Here is a 23,443-nt window from a genome sequence, read left to right as displayed (position 1 = left end):
TGCTCCTCCCTGCGATCGCCAGATCTAACACTCAAAGAGGGTCTAATAAACCGCAAGCCACATTTACCACCCTCCTCTCCAACTTTTTCCTCTGCAATTTTACGCGCGCTTGTTTTATGGGGATCAGCGGCGCTCCCTTCCGAATCCAAAGGCGCTGGGCTGCGCAGCGCACAAGGAGGAGGCGCGGGCCTGTTGGCAGGAGGGAGCAGCCCCCAAACATGAAATGTCTCGACGTTTTTCCTCCAGCCCCCTCTGGGCGACGAGCGCCTGCCGGGGCGTGGCTAGAGCCCATTAAATGCGCCTGCTTTGGAGGCGGCTGCGCTGCGCTTCCAGTTCGCTTCTCGGCCTAACGTGGCATTTCGCTCCCCCCTCGGCGCCCGGGAAATCATGGCCAAATACGTGGAGCTGTGCACCAAAGCGAAGATGCCCATTCTGGGCCTGGGCACTTGGAAGGTGGGTGTTTGTCGTGTCAAGAAAGAGGGATGGTAAGCGGGTCTCTTGAGGCCGATGGCATCTTCCATCTGCCCACCCTGCTGCTGCTGCTGCCGCTGCCGCCACCTCCCAGTTCATGCTTGCTGGGCGATCTTTTTCCTCCCCTCGGACAAAGCTTTCCACTGCGTCCGGCAGCATCCAAAGTAATTAAAAGCTTCGCTTTCGCTTCGTTTTGCATGCCCAAAAATAGGGTGCACGTTTGCTGCTTTTGCAGTTTTTACTTTATTTCTGCTTTTCCGGTTTGCCTTTGATCAGATCTGCCTCTCGGGACACTCTGGTCTCCGTACCCCCTTTAATATATTTTGCAGATTTTGCTTAATTTGTCTTTTTGGTGGTATACAGAGCGGAGCAATTCCTAAATGCAAGCAGCTGTTATATAACATTCCTTCCTCTTTCCTTGAAAGCCCATTGTTAAGATTAGTAAATTGCATGAATAAAATTCCTTGTGCTGTGCTGCTTGGATATTTTTTGTGCGGAGAGGGGCAGAGACATTACTGGAATCAAAAATATGGGTCAGAGCTAGTGTGAAACTGGTTTATAAAATGGATATCTGGAAATGGTTTGGCCTATTTTATATAATTGATTTCAACTTTGTTTAAAACTGCTTTCTAACACAGTTTCCCTCCATTACCACCGTAACATTAAAAAATATATTAAGAAATTCTAATGCCAATAATTCTGATGTACCTCCATGCCCACAGCTGCTGCTCTTAAACTCTATAATTTGGCAGTAAGCCCCCCCCCCAAAAAAAACACTTTATGGAACTAATAGGGGTGAAGTGCACATTTACCAACTTCTTTTTTTCCTGTTGGGTGTTTTATATGTGTCATAAAAATTCTGCAGGAAGATTGCTTTTGTCTTCACTGGCTGCTGGGGGGAAATATTTGCCTTCCAAATTTTTTCAGATTGTGCAGCCGTTGAAGGTAAAGAAGCTTCACTGGGGAAATTTTTGGCAGTAAGGCAGAATTATTTTATGCACGCTTAGTTGGAAGTTCTATTCAGTTCAATGAGTCTCTTTCAAGGAGTGGCAGAGAACGTTCTCATCCTGCTAGATTTTATTGGCTGCCTGAAGGAGACTATTTGTAAAAACAGTGAAGTTTCTTTTGGTCTCCCAAGCTTTGCTAATGCCATTTTTAGGGTTTAAGCTGTGTAAGAAAACATTTATTTTTATTTCTTAAAAAAAGAAAAAGAAAATCATTTTTTTAAAAAAGGGGAAGGCGTTTTTGCAGCTTGAAAGAGAGATGCTGCAATTATCGTTTCCTCGGATTTCGATGTCCCGAGGCGAGTGCCTTGGCTCCTGTAGCCAAAACAGCCCTACCCATGCTCAGGGAGCCGGAGGTATCAAAAGACATTGGAGAACCAGAGATTTGCAGAAATTAAAAAAGAAAATGCTTAAGAACAAATCCCTAAGGGGGTAGGGAGATGGGGAACCACCTGGCAAGAGGAATGTAATGATCATTGATTTTTAATGATGACAGAGTGTCCTCAGTGTCCATGAAATGCTGAGTTGGGGACAGAAAACTGGGTGGAAATGGAGTATGCTGGAAGGTATCGGCTATCGGAACACTTCACAAAAGCAGCTATCTATTTATTATAACATACACATTTTGCTTCTCCACTGAGCTCAAGGTAGTATATGTGGTTCTTCTTCTCCTCCCCATTTAATCCTCGTAAGGTTAGGCTGAGAGAATGTGAATGGACCACCAAGTTCACCCAGTGAGTTTCATGGCAGATTGGGGATTTGAACCCAGGTCCTAGTCCAACACTCTTAACTGCAAAACCCAACCACTAAGTGTAGCTGCAGGCTCCACTTAAATCTGAAGCGAGTAAGATAAACGGCAGCGGCGGGCGGGGGGGGGGGGGTCTGAAGAAGCAGCTGGCAAAGTTTGTAGAGAAAATGCAACAAGGAAACTGCGTGTGCTTACATGTTGTACTCTTTGGGCATCTTTAATCTTATTCCAGATCTGTGTTGTAGATTTTTGTGAGGCAGGTGGGGTTCTGCCTGGCCAAACATGTTGCCTGGGCCTCAAAGGAAAAAGGAGGAAATAATTTCCTTTTCTTACAAGGAGCAGCAGCAGCTTCTGTTTTGTAGAGGGCCATTTTATTTTAATGAGGAAAAAGTAGAAAACGGCATTCTTGGTTTGCTTGTTTTTCTTTTCCAGTAGTTTGAAGATAATCCTAAGGGTCAACTTAAAAGGATGATGTTCACATGGGACAAAAAGACATAACGTGCTGGTGAATTTCTGGCAGCCAGCCTTGCAGTTCTGTCTGTTTTGGCTAATCAGAGGCTTAGCATAGTTCAGCTTTCTCCATCCTGGTGTCCTCCAGATATTTTGGATGGCAGCTCCCATCAGCCCTGGGCACAAAACATCTGGAAGGACCCAGGTTGAAGGAAGCTGGCGTAATGGCCAAGAGGCTTTGCACTGGGCAACCTCACCTCTACTGAGTACTTTTTATTATCTGAGCTGCTTGGAGGTTCCCCACCTTTTAGGCCCCAGGAACCATTTTTTCCTCACAAGCTTCTTCTGAGAGCTCTGAGTAGTCAGGAGCTATAGCTTCCTGCCAGTCAGGCCTTGCTAATTTTCTTCTCGCCCCCCGCAAGCCCTACAGCATTACCTTTCAGGAGGTGTGCTTAGAAAGGTAACAAAGAGCGATTTCATTCCCAAGGGTGCTGGAGACTTTAAATGAAGCTGCCATTTGACCCTGCAGTAAGTCACACACCCTCTACTGAGAACTTGATGGATGACGCAAGCTTTCTCTCTCCAACCTCTTCCTCAGACTGAACCTGTTTTTTCTCCACACACACCCCAAAGGATTTTTGTTTCTGAAGTTTGTTTATTGTTTGTTTATTGTTTATTGTTTCCATCATGGTCATATCAACCACCAAAAAAGAAGAATATACGTCCTTTACAGTATATACATAAATATAGCATTAAAACACAATCACATGCACTCTCACAAACATGATACTAATAGGTTTTTTTATATTCCATTCCCAATTAAATCTTTACAGTCCACCATGTTATCCTCAATTTTGGGGCAGCAACTGCAAACCTCACAAATTTGTCCTCTGCAAATTTGCCAAAACCAGACAACAAATAGCTGATCACTTGATCAGCCGCATCAGGTCTCTTGCTTAGCAAATCAAGGATAAGTGTTCAGTGTTCTTGGTTCAGAATACAGAGAGCAATATAGTGCACAATGTATAGATCTGCTGCTTGGTTACCAAAAATTTTGGTACTACCAAATTTTCCTGTGGTATCCCTCTAAATATTCTGAGGGCATAGTGTGAAAACGCAAAGCCAGAAATGCTTTCCTAAGTGAGCAGAGGGGTAAAACTTAGATAATTCTCAAAAGCATGTGTTACTTTAATTAAATACAACCGTGGAAAGAACTATGTCTTTTTGGATTGCCTGTAGATCTTTTGTACTTCAGCAGATTTTGTAGCCTGTTGCTGCCTTCCTCTTGTGTGTAAATAATGCCACTTCAGCTGCAGAAGGAGCAAAGTTTGCTAATAATATATACAATAACTTGTGTTTAGTGTGGAACAGTCAGTGCCAACAAAAATAAATAAAAGAAAGCTTATCAGAACCAGAGAGGTTTTGGGGCTGTGCACTTGCCACACGTGAATTCCTTGTGCGGCCCACCCTGTGGCTGCATGATGATTATTAAAATATATTTCCTGCCATTCCTTCGAAAAGGAGCCAACAAAGTAGTAAAAACAGTAAAGATAAGAACATCTAAAAGTGTTCAAATATAGCCACATACCCTCATAATTAATAAAGTCAAGGTTGCCCGAAACTATCTTTCATCCATCAAATGTATGGGTGAACAGGAATGTACCGGGTATTTAAATTCCTCCTGAATATTAATAATGAGCGGGACAAACACACCTTGCCAGGAATTTTGTTCCACAAGCGGAGAGCCATCACCAGGAAGGCCCTGTCAGAGGGCTGCCCCAGCCTGGCAGTACTCGGTGGCATGGACTGGCTCTTTCCTGCCAATCATTGGGCCAGAGATTATTTTGAGAGAGGTGCTCTTCTAGGTACTTTGATCGCCAGTCATTCAAGACCTTGTACACTAGTACTAATACTTTGGACTGGCCTTGCAGCTCACTGGAAGACTGCCAGTTTTCTATGTTCACCACATAGACAATATGTGTTTCAATGTTTCAGCCTGAAAATTATTCTCCACCACCCCAATACACAACCTTTTGTTGGCAGTTTGTTCATTTCAGTAAGCTAGAGGTCTCGGTGCAATCCAATAAATGTTGGGCAATTCACTCTGCCGATGATTAGCAGTGACACAGAGTCAGTCAAGCAGGGTCTCTGACTGTAGGGACCCATCTGTCTCAAACAAGATTCCCTTCTCCTAATTCTTCAATCTAATAAACTGCAGCCTTTGGCCTTTAATATTGGTGGCGTCTAGACATCCTTAATGAAACGGGCCTACAAATTTATTTGCCATTTGCTATTTTGCTAGATGCTTTGAGGGATAGCCAGGTCCATCTCCTGGTCTACTAGTTCCAGCAAGCCCTTGAGGGTCTGGACTCTCACAGGCTCCCAAGTCTTTCTGTGATGTGCCTTGCATCTGAGGGAGGAAAGAAAAGCACACGCCTGAAAATATAATTTGGGCAGCTGAATGCCATTTTGATTACGTTCATTGCCTGGGGCACAGATAAAAGCATATCCAGTAATGTTACATCCAACAGCCGCCCCAAAACTGATGACACTAGTAACTGAGATGGCTCAGTCGGTAGAGCATGAGACTCTTAATCTCAGGGTTGAGGGTTTGAGGCCCATGATGGGCAAAAGATTTCTGTACTGCAGGGAGTTGGGACTAGATGACCCTCATGGTCCCTTCCAACTTTATGATGCTAAGTATTTTTAGTTGTGCCTATTAATAAGCTGCAAACCACTCCAGTATTTTGCTAAGAAAACTCCATGGACATAAAAAAGGAGAAGCTTTAAGAAGAAAGCGAGCGTTTCCAAGGCATGCTCTGGTTCATGGGGTCACGGAGAGTCAAACACGACTAAGATGACTTCAAAATTGATAAGCTATACGCTCGCTTGCCTTTTCATGTTTGTTAAATGAACTGTTAACTGTTGGTACGGGGTTTTTTAAGTGTTATATTGTAGTGATATTGTACCTTTTATTATATAGCCACTGTACTATTTAGACTGCATTTTATGTGAGCCGCTTTGAGCACAGCTGAATATGTAGAAAATTGTATTACAGTGGTACCTCTGCTTACGTACTTAATTCATTCCGGAGGTCCATTCTTAACCTGAAACTGTTCTTAACCTGAAGCACCACTTTAGCTAATGGGGCCTCCTGCTGCCACTGCGCCACCGGAGCATAATTTCTGTTCTCATCCTGAAGCAAGGTTCTTAACCCGAGGTAATATTTCTGGGTTAGCGGAGTCTGTAACCTGAAGCGTATGTAACCCAAGGTACCACTGTATATAAAGAAACCGATGGTGATAATGACTATTTACACGTTAGCAGCTTAAAGGGGCAGCAAGGTCATTTCTTCTCCCTCACACGCATGCATGTGTGTTTCAAGTTCCATTTTTTTACATTGCTGAATATGCCAGAGATGTCTTTGCTCAATGCAGATTACCTGCTTCCTTTGCTTTTGCCTGCCTGCCACCCACTCAAACTATCCCACTTGCTCCCAATATTAGCCTTTGATGTGAATGTAAGATTCTGCGAGCAGGACAAGGCTGCTTTTTAATTTGCTTGCAGAACAAAGGTAGAACGCAATGAGCTGTCTTTATACTAAGTCAGATCTGGCCACTGGGGCAAAAAAAGAAAAATGTTTTCCACCTCTGGTTTAGGATCTTTACCAAGTCTATGGTGACCAACCATGGTGGCTGCTTGGCTGCTGCTCATGTTTTAAGTATTATGTCTGTGCTAGGCCCAGAGTATTGACAATGGATAGATACTCGATTGTGGAGCAAAGAGGAAGGTGTGGCAAGTTAATGGGAAGCTTGAACAGGATTATTCTGTTGTTCAGTCCCCACCAGGGAAAGTAGCAGAGGCTGTGAAGAAAGCCATTGACGTGGGATATCGCCACATAGACTGTGCCTATGTGTACCAAAATGAAGAAGAGGTTGGCAGCGGAATCCAGGAGAAAATCAAGGCCGGTGTTGTAAAGCGTGAGGACCTTTTCATTGTCAGTAAGGTATATACATTTATACCCCACTTTCCCACCTGCTGGGCTTTGAAAAGCGGGTTGCAACAAAATTTGTAATGTACTCCTAAATTTTCTTTTTTGCTTGATGCTGGCTGTCCCCAGAGAGAAGGGCCCATCATATTTTACCAATGGGCCACTTTCCAGATGTTTAATGGACAATGCATATATGACGTATCCACAGGGGAGCTTCTTACCTTGGCAGGTTCCAGCAAGGGGAGGTGTTTCCTGAGTTATCCTGGTCATAACCTATTTAGGGCTTTGAATGTTAAGACGAGCACCTAGCATTTGGTTTGGGAATAGACGAGGAATCAGTGCCGTTTGTTCAGGACCGGTGAGATCTATCCCATTCACACAGTCCAGGTTGTAACCTATGTTTTCATAGAATCATAGGACTGTAGAGTTGGAAGAGACCCCAAGGATCATCTAGGTCAACCCCCCACAGTACAGTAATCTCAACTAAAGCATCCGTGACAGATGGCCATCCAACAAAGTGTAGCAGTGAGGGACGTTATCATGGATGTGAGTAACTGGCCAGGCTAGCAGAGACCAGAGCCAGTATAGCATCCCCAGCTGATGAAAGATGGTTGGACTTCCAAATATAAAGCTAGGTCTAATAACCCCCCAAGGGACACGGGTGGCGCTGTGGGTTAAACCACAGAGCCTAGGACTTGTGGATCAGAAGGTTGGCGGTTCGAATCCCCGCAACGGGGTGAGCTCCCGTTGCTCGGTCCCTGCTCCTGCCAACCTAGCAGTTCGAAAGCACATCAAAATGCAAGTAGATAAAGAGGTACCACTCTGCGGGAAGGTAAACGGCGTTTCCGTGCGCGGCTCTGGTTCGCCAGAAGCGGCTTAGTCATGATGGCCACATGACCCGGAATCTGTATGGCGGCTCCCTCGGCCAATAAAGCGAGATGAGCGCCGCAACCCCAGAGTCGGCCACGACTGGACCTAATGGTCAGGGGTCCCTTTACCTTTAATAACCCCCCACCCCAAGCTGAAAGTCCGATCCCTTAGAGCAGAGGTGAGCAGAAGGTGGGTCAGGTTCTGTTGATAGATCTCTGAGCGATGTGCAGGGCATTACCGAGGATTTCTGACTCTTAGTTGTTCAGCAATAGCAACAAGTCCACAACCACCGTCAAAAAAAGACTAGGTTGCTGAAACAAAGGAACTAGGGGAAACCTAGAGTAAATTTTGTGTTGTGAAGGAACTGTTGTGTGCTCAGCGCTCCGGGATGGTAGGAATTGCATTCCAGTAACCTCTAGAGCAGTGTTTCCCAACCTTGGGCCTCCAGCTGTTTTGGGACTACAACTCCCATCATCCCTAGCTAGCAGGACCAGTGGTCAGGGATGATGGGAATTGTAGTTCAAAAACAGCTGGAGGCCCAAGGTTGGGAAACACTGCTCTAGAGGGCTACTGCTTCCCCAGCCCTGCAAGATTGCTAGATTAATGGAGCCGTTTCCATCAGTTCATGTGACAGACCTATTTTCTTTGGGCGGGGGGGGGGGGAATAACATTGTGGTGGAAGGAACTCTGAGTGAGAGGCTGGGAAGAGGAAACCTCTCCCAGGATGAGAGACTGGGAGAAGAAAGAAAAGATCCTCAGAGTCCTTTCCAACTCTGCAATTGCCCGATTCTATGAAAGTCCTCAGGTGAGAGCTGGGAGGGGCCACACTTTCTGTTTGAGACAAGGGTTTTTGAAAGAGAACTCTTTGTTCCCTCCCCCCCCCCCATTTGTTTTTATTTAGATTAGTTTCTTTTATCCTATTGTATTATGAAAAAGCTTTAATAAAATATTATTTTAAAAAGAAAAAAGCATTGTGGAATAGATGTAATCTGGTGAATTAACCTGTGTTCTTGCTATCCTTCCTCTTCCCACCCCCCTCCCAGCTGTGGTGCACATTCCACGAGAAAGCCTTGGTGAAGGGTGCCTGTAAAGCAACTCTTAAAGCCTTGAAGCTGGAGTACCTAGACCTCTACCTTATTCACTGGCCTGTGGGATTCAAGGTATTCTTGTTTGTTTGTTTATCTGTCTGTCTGTCTGTCTGTCTGTCTGTCTGTCTGCCTTTCAGTTTCTATCCTTACCTCTAGGCAACGCCCCCAAATAAATCAAAACGGCTGAAAACAACACTGCAAATTACATCATATAAATCAAAACAATAAAAAGTAGGCACTCATGGCAGAGACCTGTTCATTCAGCTGAGAAAGCTGGTCTGAACGCAACCATTTTCAGTTGTTTCCAGATAGTGGACACCAGTTGTATCGTTGCAGGGATGCTGCTCTCCAAAACGGGGGCAGCTGCACTAAAGGCCCTGCTCCCACGTTATGGTGGGTCAGGCATCTGGTATCCTTGCAACCTGAAGGGAGAAGCAACATTTGGAAACCTCTGGCCACTTCTGCTAAAGGCAGGTGTGTAGAAGTGCTAAAGGCAGAAGTATAGGGGCAAATCCAAAATGCAGGGTCACAGCCACAACGCTTCTAATATTATACAATTATACAACAATGATTAGAGATGCACTACAACAATCAGTGCAGATCTCCATGTGTTGCATTTCAGTTAGATCTACTGTTTTCTGTGGATGTACACGGGCAAATGGTTTGGAGTTCTCTAATCCCTCCTTTCGGAGTGTGTGTGTCAGGGAACTGCCATCAGCTCAGAGACGAGAGGTGGAAGGGCAGCTGGATTACAGAGAGCCTCCAAAGATCGAGGGAAGCAGCACTTCCTCAGTGGAGGAGGGAAGCCCCGCCTCTAGTGGGGAAGAGTTGCAGGCCTTGGAGGGTGCAAGAAAGAGCCAAGACACCATGCCTGAGGAAAGTGGGGGGGCAGGTCCCCCTTTACCCAAGCCTTCCCTGTGCAGTCGGTTTTCGCGCAGAGAGGGGAGGCGTCGGCTGGGGGTCAAGAGACTACTCTGCTGGGGAAAGTTTAAGGACCGCCCACTCTCAGATTCTGCTAGTGACTGAGCAAGACATGGAATTGAGGCGCTCTGCACTGTAAATGTTTTACACCAAGAATAAAGCCTTTGAAAAGACCAGTGTGGGATCTTGCCTGTTTGCTCTCGAGCAACCAAGTCGATAGGCATAACAGTGTGCTTTCCACGAAGTTCCACTGTACGTAACAGAACCTGCACATCTTTGTTTTGAAACTGGAGCACCTCCTGTTTTCAGTGTTCCTAAATGCTTAGCTTTGGAGAATACAGTGGCAAAAAAGAGCTCCCCTTTCATGCTGATTGGGCGACTCTCGGACGCTGGAGACAGGCACCCCGCTACAGAAATAGTAAGGGGTCTTTGACATCCCCCATCTACCCAAGACCCTGGACCACTTCACCACTGGCTAAATGTATAAAAAAGAGCATATGGCTGGTATTCTTTCATTGCGCTTGTGTCTGAAAGAGCTGTGAGCTAATGACACTCAAGCTTCTGAGATCCTGGAGCAGGGAGCTGTGATGATTCTGCCAGGAGTATTTTAGTGCAGAATACTTCTCACCTCCAGGCATGCTTACGACAGAGGAACAATCTACAGAGACTGCTCCGGTTACCTTCTAGAATTTTGGTTTTTCAGAAAAATAACTGAAGCGGTTGGCTGATCTGGTTGTCTGGATGAGCAGTGGTGTTGCTTGAGAGCCTGGCTTTTCTTGCCCCGTTGTACAAAGAAAATGCCACCCCGTCCGTTTTACACTGGTGCTGTATTTCAGTAGCAGAGCATGTGGTTTGTGTGCAGAATGTGCAAAGGTCAGTCCCTGGCATCTCCAGGTAAGGTAGGAATATGGTCTGGCTTGGCACAAAGCATATTCCTTTGTTCACAAGGTCCCAGGTTAAATTTCAGGCACATCCTGTTAAAGTATATTGGGGACTGGGAAAAGCCAGTCGTCTGACTCTGCACAAGACAGCCTCATCTACTCAAAAGCAAACCCCTCTTATGTTCTTGCTTTGCATTTGACAGGCTGGCGATGACCTATTCCCATCTGATGAAACAGGCATGGTAATACCCAGTAACACGAAGATTGAGGACACCTGGGAAGTATGTTCCGCTGCAGTTAAAGGTTTCTCTTTGTTCTGTGTGCAGTTTATTGCATTCACCTTTTGCATAGCTTGCAGCTATTTATGGCAGTTTCTGTTGGCTTAAGTTGTGCTATATATCAGTTCCTTGGAGGGCTTCTCCACTAAGTAAAGCTCAAGATTTTACATGGAATTGGCTGTGCATAGTTGCAAATACCATAGAAAGGTCCCTCTTGATTAGGGTTTGCAAACCTCAGACCAGGGACTCTTCTTATGCCAGGCACACATCTTATCTTATTGGCCTGCACTCTCCTTGACTGGTTTTGCCTGACTTGAATGCGTCAAACTCTGATGGTGCCTTTTTGCATCTCTGGATGGAAGATGGAGAGAGCTCTTTGTAGAAAGAAGCTTGCTGTACAAAGCTAATATTCGTTGTTCTCTGGCCACTTTTGCTTCTGGTCCTGCATCCTGGAAGGTTCCTTAAAAGGGAGCGTGGATCTTGGGTTGGAAAAGGTTCCCCAGCCCTGCTCTTGACTTTGGTAGGATATTTGCAGATTTATGTGTGAAAGCAAATTTACTTAAAAATATGTACTGAGTTCTGTTTCGCCATTGTGGCTGTGCCAGACTAGATGCCATGTGCAACAGAACCAGTGCGCAGCAACAGAGGAAGCCGCTCGGGTGCCTGGGGCAGCGTGCTCGGGGGCAGGGTGGGCTGCCCATAGGGGCTAGAGTGGGGCGCACTGCGGGGCCTCCGGAGTCTGCCTGCTTCCTCCCACTCAGCTGCCCTACGCAGCTTGAAGACTTTACACAGAGAGGAACCCCACGTGGGTTTCCCCGCATGTAACGTAACAGGCAGGGAGCCAGCTCAGATAGAAAGACAGCAACCATTTTATTCCCTTTTTAAGCCCCAGCTGCTTCCATCGCTTCCCTCACACCCCACCTCTCCTCCTATGTGTTCCAGGGTTTGGGTCCTTGGTTGAGGGAGCTTTTGTTTCTCTTCTTCCAGGTCCCCAGCACAATGGGACTTGCTTTTGAGCAGACAAGTCTAAACTTGCCCGATAAACTGCATTCGTGTGTGTGTGTGTGTGTGTGTGTGTGTGAGAGAGAGAGAGAGAGAGAGAGAGAGATCACATGTTACAATGGGGCAGCCAGCCGTGGTTCTGTAGTGCCGCAATTTCTTACAAGGGAGTATGAAATTCCCATTTTCAGTACACGTCCCTTGTGCTTAGGGAATTAATCTGCCTTGAATATAGAAAATATTAACCTTTGGGCGGCTTCAGTCAGATATAGGCACGCCTTCGCTTAGGAGCGTTATTAAATCCAGTAGGTGTGTATAAACGTACTGCAAGATCCCTTCTGCGTTTGCAGCGCCGCCCCCGAAGTGACCCTTTAAATCCACTTGATAGTCCAGCTCTGGGCACTCATCTTCCAGGCAGAATGAAAGGTGCACCCACCGATCCCACTTCCTTCCTCTCCCCTTCCCACCCGCTCCATTGTTTGCTTGCCTGCCTCCTTCCCATCCTCTCCTCTGCCTGCCTGCCTCCTCCAGCCGGGAGCGCGGGGCAATGGTGCACCACTCGCCTGTGACTCCCAAGACTCCCCCAACTCCTGAGCTGACAAAACAAAAGGGGAAGGCCGCCGGCAAAGCGGCGCGGCTCCCTGACTTCCCCCAACGGCTCAGGGTAGGCTTGGGAGTCACGGGAGGGTGGCACACCAAGTGTCACACACACACACACACACACACCCCGGGATGACACCCGGGGTAAACCGCCCCCACCGGACCCCCTTCCTCCGCCACTACCAGTGGGGAGTAGTCATCCCCAAAGTCCACCACATCCCCCTGACCAAATAGTTATTTCTATGTGGTACAGTGGTACCTCTGGATGTGAACGGGATCCGTTCTGGAGCCCCGTTTGCATCCTGAAGAGAAAGCAACCCGTGTCTGCACATGCACGGGTCACAATTTGCCGCTTCTGCGCATGCGCGTGACGTCATATCGAGCGTCTGCACATCCGCAAGCGGCGAAACCCGGAGGTAACGCGTTCCGTCACTTCTGGGTCGCCACGGAGCGCGACCCGAAAACGCTCAACCTGAAGCGTATACCTGAACCCAAGGTATAACTCTACTGGTTTTTTGCTCTGGAGTTCCCCATTTCCAAATTCCCTTTCTGTTCACAGAGAGGTGCATATGATAGTTTTGAAGGTGTTATCTCATTAGACGAGAGCTTAGCAGGCCCAAAAGTGTGACAGCTTTCCAAACTTAGGCCAGGAGGAGTTCCTAAGGACAGTGGGGAGATTTATGTTTGCAACATGTTTATGTAATATTTGGTCTTCATTTGTCGCCCACCCCCACCCCCCCACCCCGCCAGGCAATGGAGGAGCTGGTGGATGCTGGATTGGTGAAGTCTATTGGAGTCTCCAATTTCAACCACGATCAGCTTGAGAGAATCTTGAACAAGCCCGGGTTGAAGTACAAGCCTGCAAATAATCAGGTAGGATGCCCAGCGATGTAAACTGAAGCTTTTTAGGGGATTATGAAGGGTTGATCATTTCACAGCAGCAAGAAGAACATGGGAATTTAAAAAAAAAAAGATTGGCAGATTGCAGTGCTTGTAAGGAACTTTTGAATTTATGGCTATTCTGCTTTTCTTTTTCCACATCATATCTTATCCATAGTCATTTCCATCGCTGGAATCTTTGATCTCACAGCAGCCCTGTGAAATTGGCCGATGTCTATGAGGTGTCATTTCATAGCTGAACTTAGATTTGAGTCTGTTTCCCTGCAGCACCCACACCCGGGATTGGGGAATCATGTTGATTATAGTTATTTACTTATTTCATGAAAATTATACGCCACTTGATTGTAACAAAAATAAAAAGCCTCACAACACTTTTCAAAAAAGATAAAACAATAAAATGTAAGACACTGGAAAAGTTAAGCTAAAAACAGATTAAGATCAACTTTCTAAACGTTACACGCTTCCACAATGGTTTACTGATGTTTGTTTCTCACTTTTTTGTTCTTAACTTGTTCTCTCTCTTATTTTGTCCTTTTACTATGCAGTTTTTATTGCTGTAAAGCGCTTCAGTGTATTTTAATGATGTAGCAGTATACAAATATTTTTATAATAATAAACATCTGGGTAGGCTTGTCAAAACAAAAATGTTTTTAGCAAGCACCAAAATGAGTATAGTGAAAGTGCCTGCATAGTGTCAATAGACGGGGAACTCCAAACTGTGAGTGATGCCACACTAAAAAAAAAAAAGAAATCAGTTCCTTACAAATGTGGAACGGGTCTTACCTGTAATAGTGTCAATTCCACCGGTTTTGCAGAGTTTGTAAGCCAAATCATTCCTAACCGAGGTACCACTGTACTTGAATGTATGAGAGAGGTAACTCAACCACCTGTTCATGGCTGGTAACAAATTTTGTTCAGAAATGTGTTTTTTGGGGGGAAGCTGGTGACATCATGGCTTCCACTTTCTAAGTATCTGAAAACCACAAAACAGAAAAGGAAAACTGAGGGTGCAATCCAGCCAGAGTTAAACATGCCCTGCCTTGCACTGACGTTGAGGAAAGAGTTAAGAACACACAAAACTTTCCCCCATCAGAAATCATGGAGACTTAAAGTATGCAAGAGCTTGTCCCTTTCTTTACGCTCTTATCAGCCTCAAAGGCTTGGAGGCAGGAGGTTTTCAGCTGGCAATGAAAACTTAACTGGCTGAATTAATTACCACAAATCAACACCTGCTATGGTGTGCTGCCCTCCGTTGGAAATTGCTCAGTCAAAATAATTGTCTGAACTTCCCCCTGTGGAGCCGTTTTTGTTTTTTTAAATGGTAACTTTTCAGATTTTGCATCTGAACTCTTAGCTTTGTGGTGGGCGGACAAAAGGATGGTTGGAATGGAGTAAGTTGGTAGGTTATTTATGCTAAGTGAGCATGAAATTAAGCCCCAAAGAGCAGTGCATACTGAGTCCAAGGTATCGTGTGACAGAGACAAGGATGCACAGGGATCCTGTTGCATCCTAAATATAGTCTGTGTGTTCTGCTAGAGTCATAAGTCTGCACAGAAGCCTCACCAGTGTGCTTCTTCTTCCTTCAAACAAGCAGCTGAATTTCTGGATACTGCCTGAACATGGTATCCTACAGGGGCCTGGCTGTGAACTGATTAAAAAATATACATGCAAAACTCATGCATGAGTTTTTTGGGAAGTTGCCATTATGCCTCCTTAATAAAGCAGTTGAATCCAGAAATAAAACTCGCAGCAACTTTGCAGCTCTATCCAGTATTGTTCAGCACTCTTCTTGGCTGGTCAGAAAGACTAAGCCCCAATAAGTAAAGACTGGAGTGAACGCAATTCTCCACACCCCACAGAATGTTGAACAAGATGCAAGAAAAACTTCGGTTGTTCCTGGTATATATGCACATCCCGCCACTGCCTTTGATAAATGGTTTCTCCAGGGTTCTCAAAAAACCTTGAAAGCCAGCTTGACCTGAGATAGCAATGGGAGAAAATAATGTGTGCATGGTTGGTGCTTGCTTGATTACTTTGTTCATTTGAAATTGCATTTCCCCTTCTTAATTCCATTTCTTATTCCTTGTTTTTGTACAATTCGTTCTTCTACTTCAACCTTGACCAGCATAACTGTCTTGCTCGGGTGGTTGAGAAATTGAATTGGGCATTTGAAAGTGCTGCTGGAGAAGGAGGAAATCATTGGGGAAAGCTGGTAGTCTTCTATTAAACGGGAACATTATGAGTGCCCTGTGAAAATCCCACCAACTATGAAATAAGTGCTGCAGTCCGAGAAAAGCCTATATGGGGAGAATCAGGAGTGCAGCAACCAGAGATTGTGGCATTGGGGGGAAAAGTAAAACCTACCATGTGGTTTTCTAAAGAGGCCAAACTATGTTTGCAGATGAATTATGGCTTGCCTGTTCAACTGCCAGTAGGCTGTTCAGGAAACCTGCCAGGAAACTTCCTATTATATGCATAGTTGATCTCTGAATGCAAATCTTAAAATTCTCCATTGTTTTGTTTTTATTGCAGCCTGCCCTTTTCTTTTTTTACAAACAAGCAGTGAATTTTTTTTAAATGAAATAAATAAATGATGAATGCAAATAATGCAAATTGTTTTCTTCTATGTTTACAGATTGAGTGCCATCCGTATCTTACCCAGGACAAACTGATCAGTTACTGTCAGTCCAAAGGGATCGCTGTCACAGCGTATAGCCCCCTCGGCTCCCCTGACAGACCATGGTGAGAATGTTTGGTTGTCTGCTTTTAGTGCTTAGCTAAATGTGCCATGAGCTTGGAGCTCCACATCTTAGTGAGTAAATGGGTAATGGAAGTGGGCTAAGGGATAACTAACCCGGGTCCAACAGCCCCAGATGTATTAAGCATTTGTATTTGAAGCTATCCACTATGATGAAAGCTGTGTTGTTGGCATCTGTCTGTCTCAGGAGACAATGGAGTGCGCCTCCAGGGGTAAAGCCAAACCGCTGTGTTAGCAGCACCCAAGTGGCCTCCCCGGGGCGCAAGCCTGGGCAGTGGGTATGGAGGTCCTGGGATGCCCAGACGCCAATAACCCCTTCTCAGCCTCACTGATGTGGTCCAGAGGAAAGCAGAGCAATATGTTTGGGACCAGCTTGGCTGCAGAAGTTGCCAGAAGGAGGCGTGCAAGGTGCCATCCAACCGTCTTAGGGACCCCCCTCTGGATTTGTTTAGGGTTTACTGCCTAGCCTTTTCTTCTCTTGAAGATATCCCACAAGGCAGTGGAGGTTTAGGACCAGAGTTTTCCTTCTCTTAGATGGGCTACCTTCCCAGGTATATGTGTTGCATCTGTGCAGAAACTGCCTTCTTGGCTGCCAGACCCACTGATGGAAGTAAATGCAGCAAATCTGCCTATTAATTTATTTGTATGGCTACCGCATGCATAATTGTGCTTCATAATTATACTTAGCATTTGCTTAGCACCTTCATCTATTCAAAGATGGTGCTATTCACATGCATTATGTGCTTGTAACAGCCCTGTAGGGTGAGCTAGTACCTTTATTCCTGTACGGCAGGTGGTACTTTTAATAGTGTAGAGAATAAAAGTCCTAAATGAAATTCCCTGTTTAAAGGTGCAGAAGCTCTGGGGAAACCCAACCAGATGAGTGGGGTAATAATAATAATTACTATTTATTTATTTATTTATTCATTCATTCATTCATTCATACATACATACATACATACCCCGCCCATCTGGCTGGGCTTCCCCAGCCACTCTGGGCAGCTTCGAAAAAAATATTAAAATATTGTAATACATCAAGACATTAAAAGCTTCCCTAAACAAGGCTGCCTTTAGATGTCTTCTAAAAGTCTGGTAGTTGTTGTTCTGTAATAAATTGTTGTTGTTGTTGTTGTTATTCCTCTGCATCTGATCAGCCTTTCTGTTTTTTTTAAACGTGAGTTATCTTAGTACCGTTCATTACCCTTTGGCTTTTGTTGCTTTTCCTAGGGCCAAGCCAGAGGATCCCTCTCTGCTGGACGACCCCAAGATCAAAGAGATAGCTGCTAAGCACAATAAAACTGCAGCTCAGGTGTGTTTGATTTATGTGTTGAATTGAGTGCATAAGCAAAGAACCTGGTGGACTGGCAAAAAGAGGAGGTTTTCAAAGGGCAGAAACCTGCCTGATAACTTGGCAGGAAGACGTGATTAGATCAGATGCACAAATCATGATGTCTTCCTGTGTTCAGCAATGTCTAGATCCCCTCCTATTGAATATATATACAAGGTTAAATTGTGGTGATCAAAAACTCATTTCTTCAGTGCTCCCACTTGAAATGGGGATTTAAAATGTTAGCAGTTGTAGATACTAGGCTAAGGGGGAGGTCACTCCTTGCCATTAGGTAAAAAAAAAAAAGGACCCCTGGACAGTTAAGTCCAGTCAAAGGTGACTATGGGGTGCGGTGCTAATCTCACTTTCAGGCCGAGGGAGCCAGCGTTTGCCATGGGGATTTCAAGGATGTAAACATTCTGGCAACAGATGTGTACTAGGAAAACTGAGGGAGGCCCACAACCCTTAGATCCCTCAGCAGTTAAACTCCAGTCAGGAATTTGAGACTTGAAGCCAGGCTTTGCAGAAAGGGGTGCCATTTTGCTAAAGAACATGTGGTGTGTGTTTTCCCTGGCAAATCTAATTTTTAATGTATTTGTGACTTGGGACAGGAAGACTTACTTGGTTTGGCTTTGTCTTGATCATTAGGTCCTGATCCGCTTTCATATCCAAAGAAATACAATTGTGATTCCCAAATCTGTTACTCCTGCACGTATTGAAGAAAACTTCAAGGTAAGATTGAAAGTAAGATCAGCTCCCTCTAGGATCGGTTTGGGTCCTACATGGCATATGTCACCCCAAACAAGTGCCCTCCAGTTACCTAGTGAATGGAGATTATGGAAGCCATAGGCATAGCTGTCAACGTTTCCCTTTTTTTAAGGGAAATTCCTTTATTCCGAATAGGATTCCTTGCAAGAAAAGAGAAAAGTTGACAGCTATGGTCATAGGCCCAACAACATCTGGAGGGCATCATGTTGGGGAAGGCTGGTGCAAATAAAGGATTATTTGTCTTCTTAACATATGAATTACAGCTACCATTAAGGGAATAATCTATTTTTGGTCTGTATATCTGCCGGCAGATGGCTCAGCGGGAGAGCACATTAGGGCTTAGGTTCAGTTCCTGACTTCTCCAGTTTTAAGATCCAGGCAAAACAGCTGCAAAAGACTACAACTCACATCATTCCTAGCTAGCAGGAACAGTGGTCAGGGATGATGGGAGTTGTAGTTCAACAACAGCTGGAGACCCAAGTTTGAGAAACAGTCTAGAGAGTCCATGCCGACCAAAAGAAGACAGCAATGAGCAAAAAAGACCAACAGCTCAAAGGCTGTCATTTCTTCTTCTGAAACTGTTGTCATTACCACAGGTTGAGGAGAGTCTAGAAACTGAGAGGGAGGGTTGGTAATTGCGCTTGGGAAATCTGCGCGCGCACACACACACACAGGCTGGGAATGTCATACCTGAAGGAGCGTCTCCACCCCCATTGTTCTGCCCGGACACTGAGGTCCAGCACCGAGGGCCTTCTGGCAGTTCCCTCACTGCGAGAAGCCAAGTTCCAGGGAACCAGGCAGAGGGCCTTCTTGGTAGTGGCACCCTCCCTGTGGAACGCCCTCCCACCAGATGTCAAAGAGAATTACAACTACCAGACTTTTAGAAGACATCTGAAGGCAGCCCTGTTTAGGGAAGCTTTTAATGTTTAACAGACCACTGTATTTTAATACTTTGTTGGAAGCCCCCCAGAGTGGCTGGGGAGACCCAGCCAGATGGACGGGGTATAAATAATTTATTTTTATTATTTATTCTTATTCTTATTATCTGTCTGAGTCCTTGCTGCCACCGCTGTAAGCTCATTCCCCCAGAAAGGGTACGAACCACTTCACTGCCTCCTTTCACCCCATTTCAGAGTTGGCCCCAAATGCCCTCCCCAACTCGTTGGAGCCAACCCCAAAACCAGTAAAAGAGGCCAACTCTACTAGGCTGCTTTGGGCATCTCTCAACCCGACCAACGTCACTTTCGGAGGCAGCGATGCTTCTGAATTCCACTCAGGAGAAGAGTGCTCAGGTCCTTCTTCCAGGTTTCCCACAGGCATCTGATTGGCCACTGGGAGAACAGGATGCTGGGTTTGATGGGCCATTGGCTAAGATTTCAGTGAAGGTAAAATGGGAAGACTCTTGCTTTTGCTTATTTACTCCATTGAACACTGGAGGCAGGCTACAAATGCAAATAATGCATAAAACAAGTGATCTAAAGCTCCACAAATCTTGTGAACCTGCCATGAGTTGGAAATTCTGCTTTTTCTTTCTCCTTGCCAGGTGTTTGACTTTGACTTGACTAAGCAGGAGCTGGAAACCATTCTCAGTTTCAACAGGAACTGGAGAGCATGTGCATTTAGCCAGTAAGTAGCAGGGTCTGAAAAATCGAAAAGGGTTGATAAACAGCATTGTCGGACTCTCATGTCCAGGATCAGTGTAGAACAGTTCTGCAGTGCTTAGTTAGACAATTGGTTAAATAGATCAATAGAGCTTTTAATCAAAATCGTTAAAAGGTGATTGGGGAAACAACCTTTTTGGGGGGAAATGATAAAAGTAATTACATTTTTTTAAAGGCATTTGTGCCAACCGTCTTTTACACAGTTCATTTGGGGCAGTCAGGGATGAAGACCAGCCTGTTCTAATCTGGGGTGGGCAGGCATCAAGCTTGTGAGATGTGATATAATACAGACATGCATTAAGATTGCCGGTACAAGATTATTCTAAACATTTCCTCAGCCGATGAATTTGTGATCAGTACCAGAACCAAGTCTTCAGGCCCTTTGACACTAAAATCTGCTCCTGTTTCCTCCCCCACTGAGTTCTTTTCCAGAATCTGAATTTGCAGGTGGGGCAGTCTGTGGGGGCAGAATGTTTTCAGTTGTAGCCACCACTATAGAGGACTGGGAGTTGCAATCTCTTGCTGATCTACTACAAATAACCCAGAAATCTGCCAATAGTGATTATGGCTAATGCTGGCCCTTGATTAGAGGACATTAAATCAGTTTTCACCCAGTGGCTAAAAAAGCCGGTTAGGTTATCATTTAATTATTTCTGGCAACTGGCAGTTATGATTAGCATAAAGTTAAAAATTGCCTGACCTGTGAAACAGGTTCGTTATCCTTACCATTGGTAGGCATGACTACTGACTTGGTCACACTCTGCTATAGTTTGGAAGCTCTGAGCGTTTAACCACCCCTTTAAAACAGGCTCTTGCCATTTTCTCATTAAGATGTCCTTCTGTAAGCTTTACCGCAGAATCCCCACCACCATTTTCTGTTGACGTATCTGCCGCTTTTAGGAGCATTATTGATTAGCTTTCCCTCAGGGCAATCTCGAGGCCCGCTTTAATTCCTAGATCAGTGGTGCAGTCCGGACCTCTTATAGTGTCTCGGGGATCTTCCGCTTTAGATGGTAATGTTTAACTTCGCTTAGAAGTTAAAGGAAGCCATCCCTGCAGCATCTGGGGGGACTTCCTTCTCATTCTGCTGAGTGGAGTCCTGGATGTCTTGTGCCAAAGTCCTGCCAAGACAGCACCGCTGTTTGAGATAGCTGGTTTATCAGAATGTAGCCAAAGAATCGCTTCTCAGTTCCAGAGGCAGAGAAGGGTTGAAAACGTTTGCCCAGCTGTTTCCCCATATTTCTTCATTTAAAGTGTAGATGGTTTCTCTCTTCATACTTTCTTCATGTGGCTTCTTCCACAATTGTGAACTTTCAGCGTTCTCCTTTGAGGTTTAATTTCCTGACTACAGTATGGTCCTGGTTTCTTAAGGTTTTTTAAATGGATGATCTTGCTGCAAATTTCAAAAATGTCCAGCAAAGGTAAACTTTGTGGAATTGTCTTATCGTACTTTGAAGGTTCAGCATTTTGCACTCAAATTTCGAGTTCCATTTCTGGACACTGCTGTAAAATTATTTAAAAAACAAAAAAACTGTGGACATTCTTCCTCGTACAGCAAGGACATCCATTATAGTACAGTGGTACCTCGAGTTACATATGCTTCAGGTTACATACGCTTCAGGTTACAGACTCCGCTAACCCAGAAATATTACCTCGGGTTCAGAACTTTGCTTCAGGATGAGAACAGAAATCGTGCTCCAGCAGCATGGGGCTCCATTAGCTAAAGTGGTGCTTCAGTTTAAGAACAGTTTCAGGTTAAGTACAGACCTCCGGAACAAATTAAGTCCTTAACCCAAGGTACCACTCTGCTAAGTATTTTCATGCTGCCAGCTGGTGTCTGCTGGGGGTGATGCTAGACAAGGCCTTAACAACTTGTGACCCACCTCCTAATTTGCGTTTTTCCAGATGCTCAACAAATCCCTTTTTTTTTTTTTTTTTTTTGCATTTTCAGGGGGGCAGGAAAAACGGGGGGGGGGGTTCTTGCCTTGGGTGTATGACTAGTAGGCAGCATTTTACTTGTTGGTTCACAAATTGTACTGGCCTAAATAGATACTTTTTGAGAGTTTAGGGTGCTCCATGCTTCCAGTTTGCCCTGGCTCCCCTAAATTAGGCATTGGCATAAGTAAAACCAAACTTCTGATTTAACTCTTTCTTTTCATAGGTGTGTCAACCACAAGGATTATCCTTTCAAAACTGAATATTAAGTCTGGTCCTGAAACTTTTCAAAACAGAAAATGTGGACTTTTTGTGTAGACTTCCTGGCATTAAATTTTTTTTTAAAAAAATCTGTCCTCTACACACATCTTCTATAAACCTTTTCCAGCCTAGATGCGATATGTTCTGAGCAGAGGTATTTTTAAGAACAAAGTGATGTGTCATCTTTATTTGGCAGACTCATCCTTGCCAATATGAGCTGTTGGAATTATAGAGAGGTGAATAGTAACATTTTGTACCACCACTTTTCCTCTGGTTTCTCCCCTCATCTGAAAAGACAGAATATGTTGACACTTTTTATGGGAGACAAGTTCTAATGCATTTTGGTTTTAAAACTGTGTTTTTTTCTGGACACACCTTTGCTTTGGCACCACACTGGGAACTTCTAAGTTATAGGTGTGTGTGCAGTCTGTTCGTTGCTACATGGGTAGCTCTCTCTAAAGGATTTGAAGTGTTTTCTTCTTACAGCATTGCTTCTAATAAAATTGCCTGGTTACTATAATGGTGTGAGTCGTTGTTTCCTGTTAATAAAATGCATCAGTACAATAGTTCAAAAACTTAGACCTCTCCCGAAGATATATCACTTTCAGAACATATTCAAATGCATAAATCACTGCTGTCCTAGGAGAGAGAGACCAGACCAATACGCTTGCTTGATCTGCAGTTGCAAAACCATTGCTAACTAAAGCAGTCTGGCCAGAGAACTTAGTTATGAGGAGGCATACGAATGCTATTAAATAAATAAAATCAAAATCGGTTAGCTATTATGTCTTTATCAGACCCTCTATGTGCTGAGGCAGAATGTCACTGAATGCCTATTTCTGGGGAGCAACAGGTCTTATTTGGTGGTTTCCCAGAAGCATTAAGATTAAGGTTTTTTGCTGTAAATGGGAAAGACAAGTATGCTAAATTGCCAACCACGAAGCATAGCTCTCGGGACTTGTTCTCATATTTATCATCTTTGCGGTCACACATCAGATAAGCGGAGGGAGTGTAAATCCATCTTTGTATGGAGACTGACAATGTGTAATGTTGAAGCACCACATATTCAACTGGTACACACAACCCCATAGCTCCATTACAACTTTCAAGTAGGGATATAATTCATCAAAGCGAGGCATATCTTTGAAATGTAATGAGGTTCCACCCCAAAAGGAGCTTACAACTGTGCAGTTCCACTTTGTGTGGTAAGGGTCCTGATATTTGCCACACACCAACACCTTTGAAAAAGAGAATTTGTGCTGGAGCCGCTATGGGCATCCAATAAACACAACAAATTTTCTGCTGAAAATGCAAATTATTTTAATAGAAACAGAGTTGGGAGTGCATCTCTTGATTCAGGGTGGTGCAGGCAGTTCCTCCGCAAAGTGGGCACTAAATTGAGAATATCCATTCAGGGGGTGCCACATTTTTTGCCTCACACAGGACACCATATTACAAAAGATTACTAAATTCTGCCCCTGTTGGAGGGAGGCTGGTAGGTCATCTAGTTGAACGCTCCTCAATGCAGGAAC

The 23,443-nt window shown here is 44.7% G+C and overlaps 1 protein-coding gene across 2 annotated transcripts; it reads left to right on the top strand.

Moving 5' to 3' along the window:
- Nucleotides 1-221: 221 nt before the first annotated feature.
- Nucleotides 222-22,431, top strand: LOC114605229 (aldo-keto reductase family 1 member B1-like). Of its 2 annotated transcripts, none has more exons than XM_028746227.2 (10): nt 222-453; nt 6,512-6,679; nt 8,578-8,694; nt 10,628-10,705; nt 13,052-13,174; nt 15,837-15,943; nt 17,187-17,268; nt 17,935-18,018; nt 19,598-19,680; nt 21,877-22,431. In XM_028746227.2, exons 1-10 carry the CDS (start codon nt 388-390, stop codon nt 21,917-21,919), a joined length of 951 nt encoding a protein of 316 aa, XP_028602060.2. In that variant the 5' UTR covers nt 222-387; the 3' UTR covers nt 21,920-22,431. The 2 variants fall into 2 exon arrangements, with proteins under 2 accessions (XP_028602060.2, XP_028602058.2); XM_028746225.2 differs by lacking the exon at nt 222-453 and adding an exon at nt 460-635.
- The last annotated feature ends 1,012 nt before the right edge of the window (nt 22,432-23,443 follow it).

The sequence above is a fragment of the Podarcis muralis genome, chromosome 10 (assembly GCF_964188315.1).
Source record: "Podarcis muralis chromosome 10, rPodMur119.hap1.1, whole genome shotgun sequence".
Lineage (NCBI taxonomy): Eukaryota > Metazoa > Chordata > Lepidosauria > Squamata > Lacertidae > Podarcis > Podarcis muralis.
Note: the sequence above shows the minus strand (reverse complement) of the source record. Positions and strands in the feature narration are given on the sequence as shown.

Coding starts and splice junctions, on each gene's coding strand:
- LOC114605229 (XM_028746225.2), top strand. CDS start 483: ATGGTAAGCGGGTCTCTTGAGGCCGATGGCATCTTCCATCTGCCCACC. Junction 6,680..8,577: donor ACCTTTTCATTGTCAGTAAG/GTATATACATTT, acceptor CCCCCCTCCCAG/CTGTGGTGCACATTCCACGA. Junction 18,019..19,597: donor GTATTGAAGAAAACTTCAAG/GTAAGATTGAAA, acceptor TCTCCTTGCCAG/GTGTTTGACTTTGACTTGAC.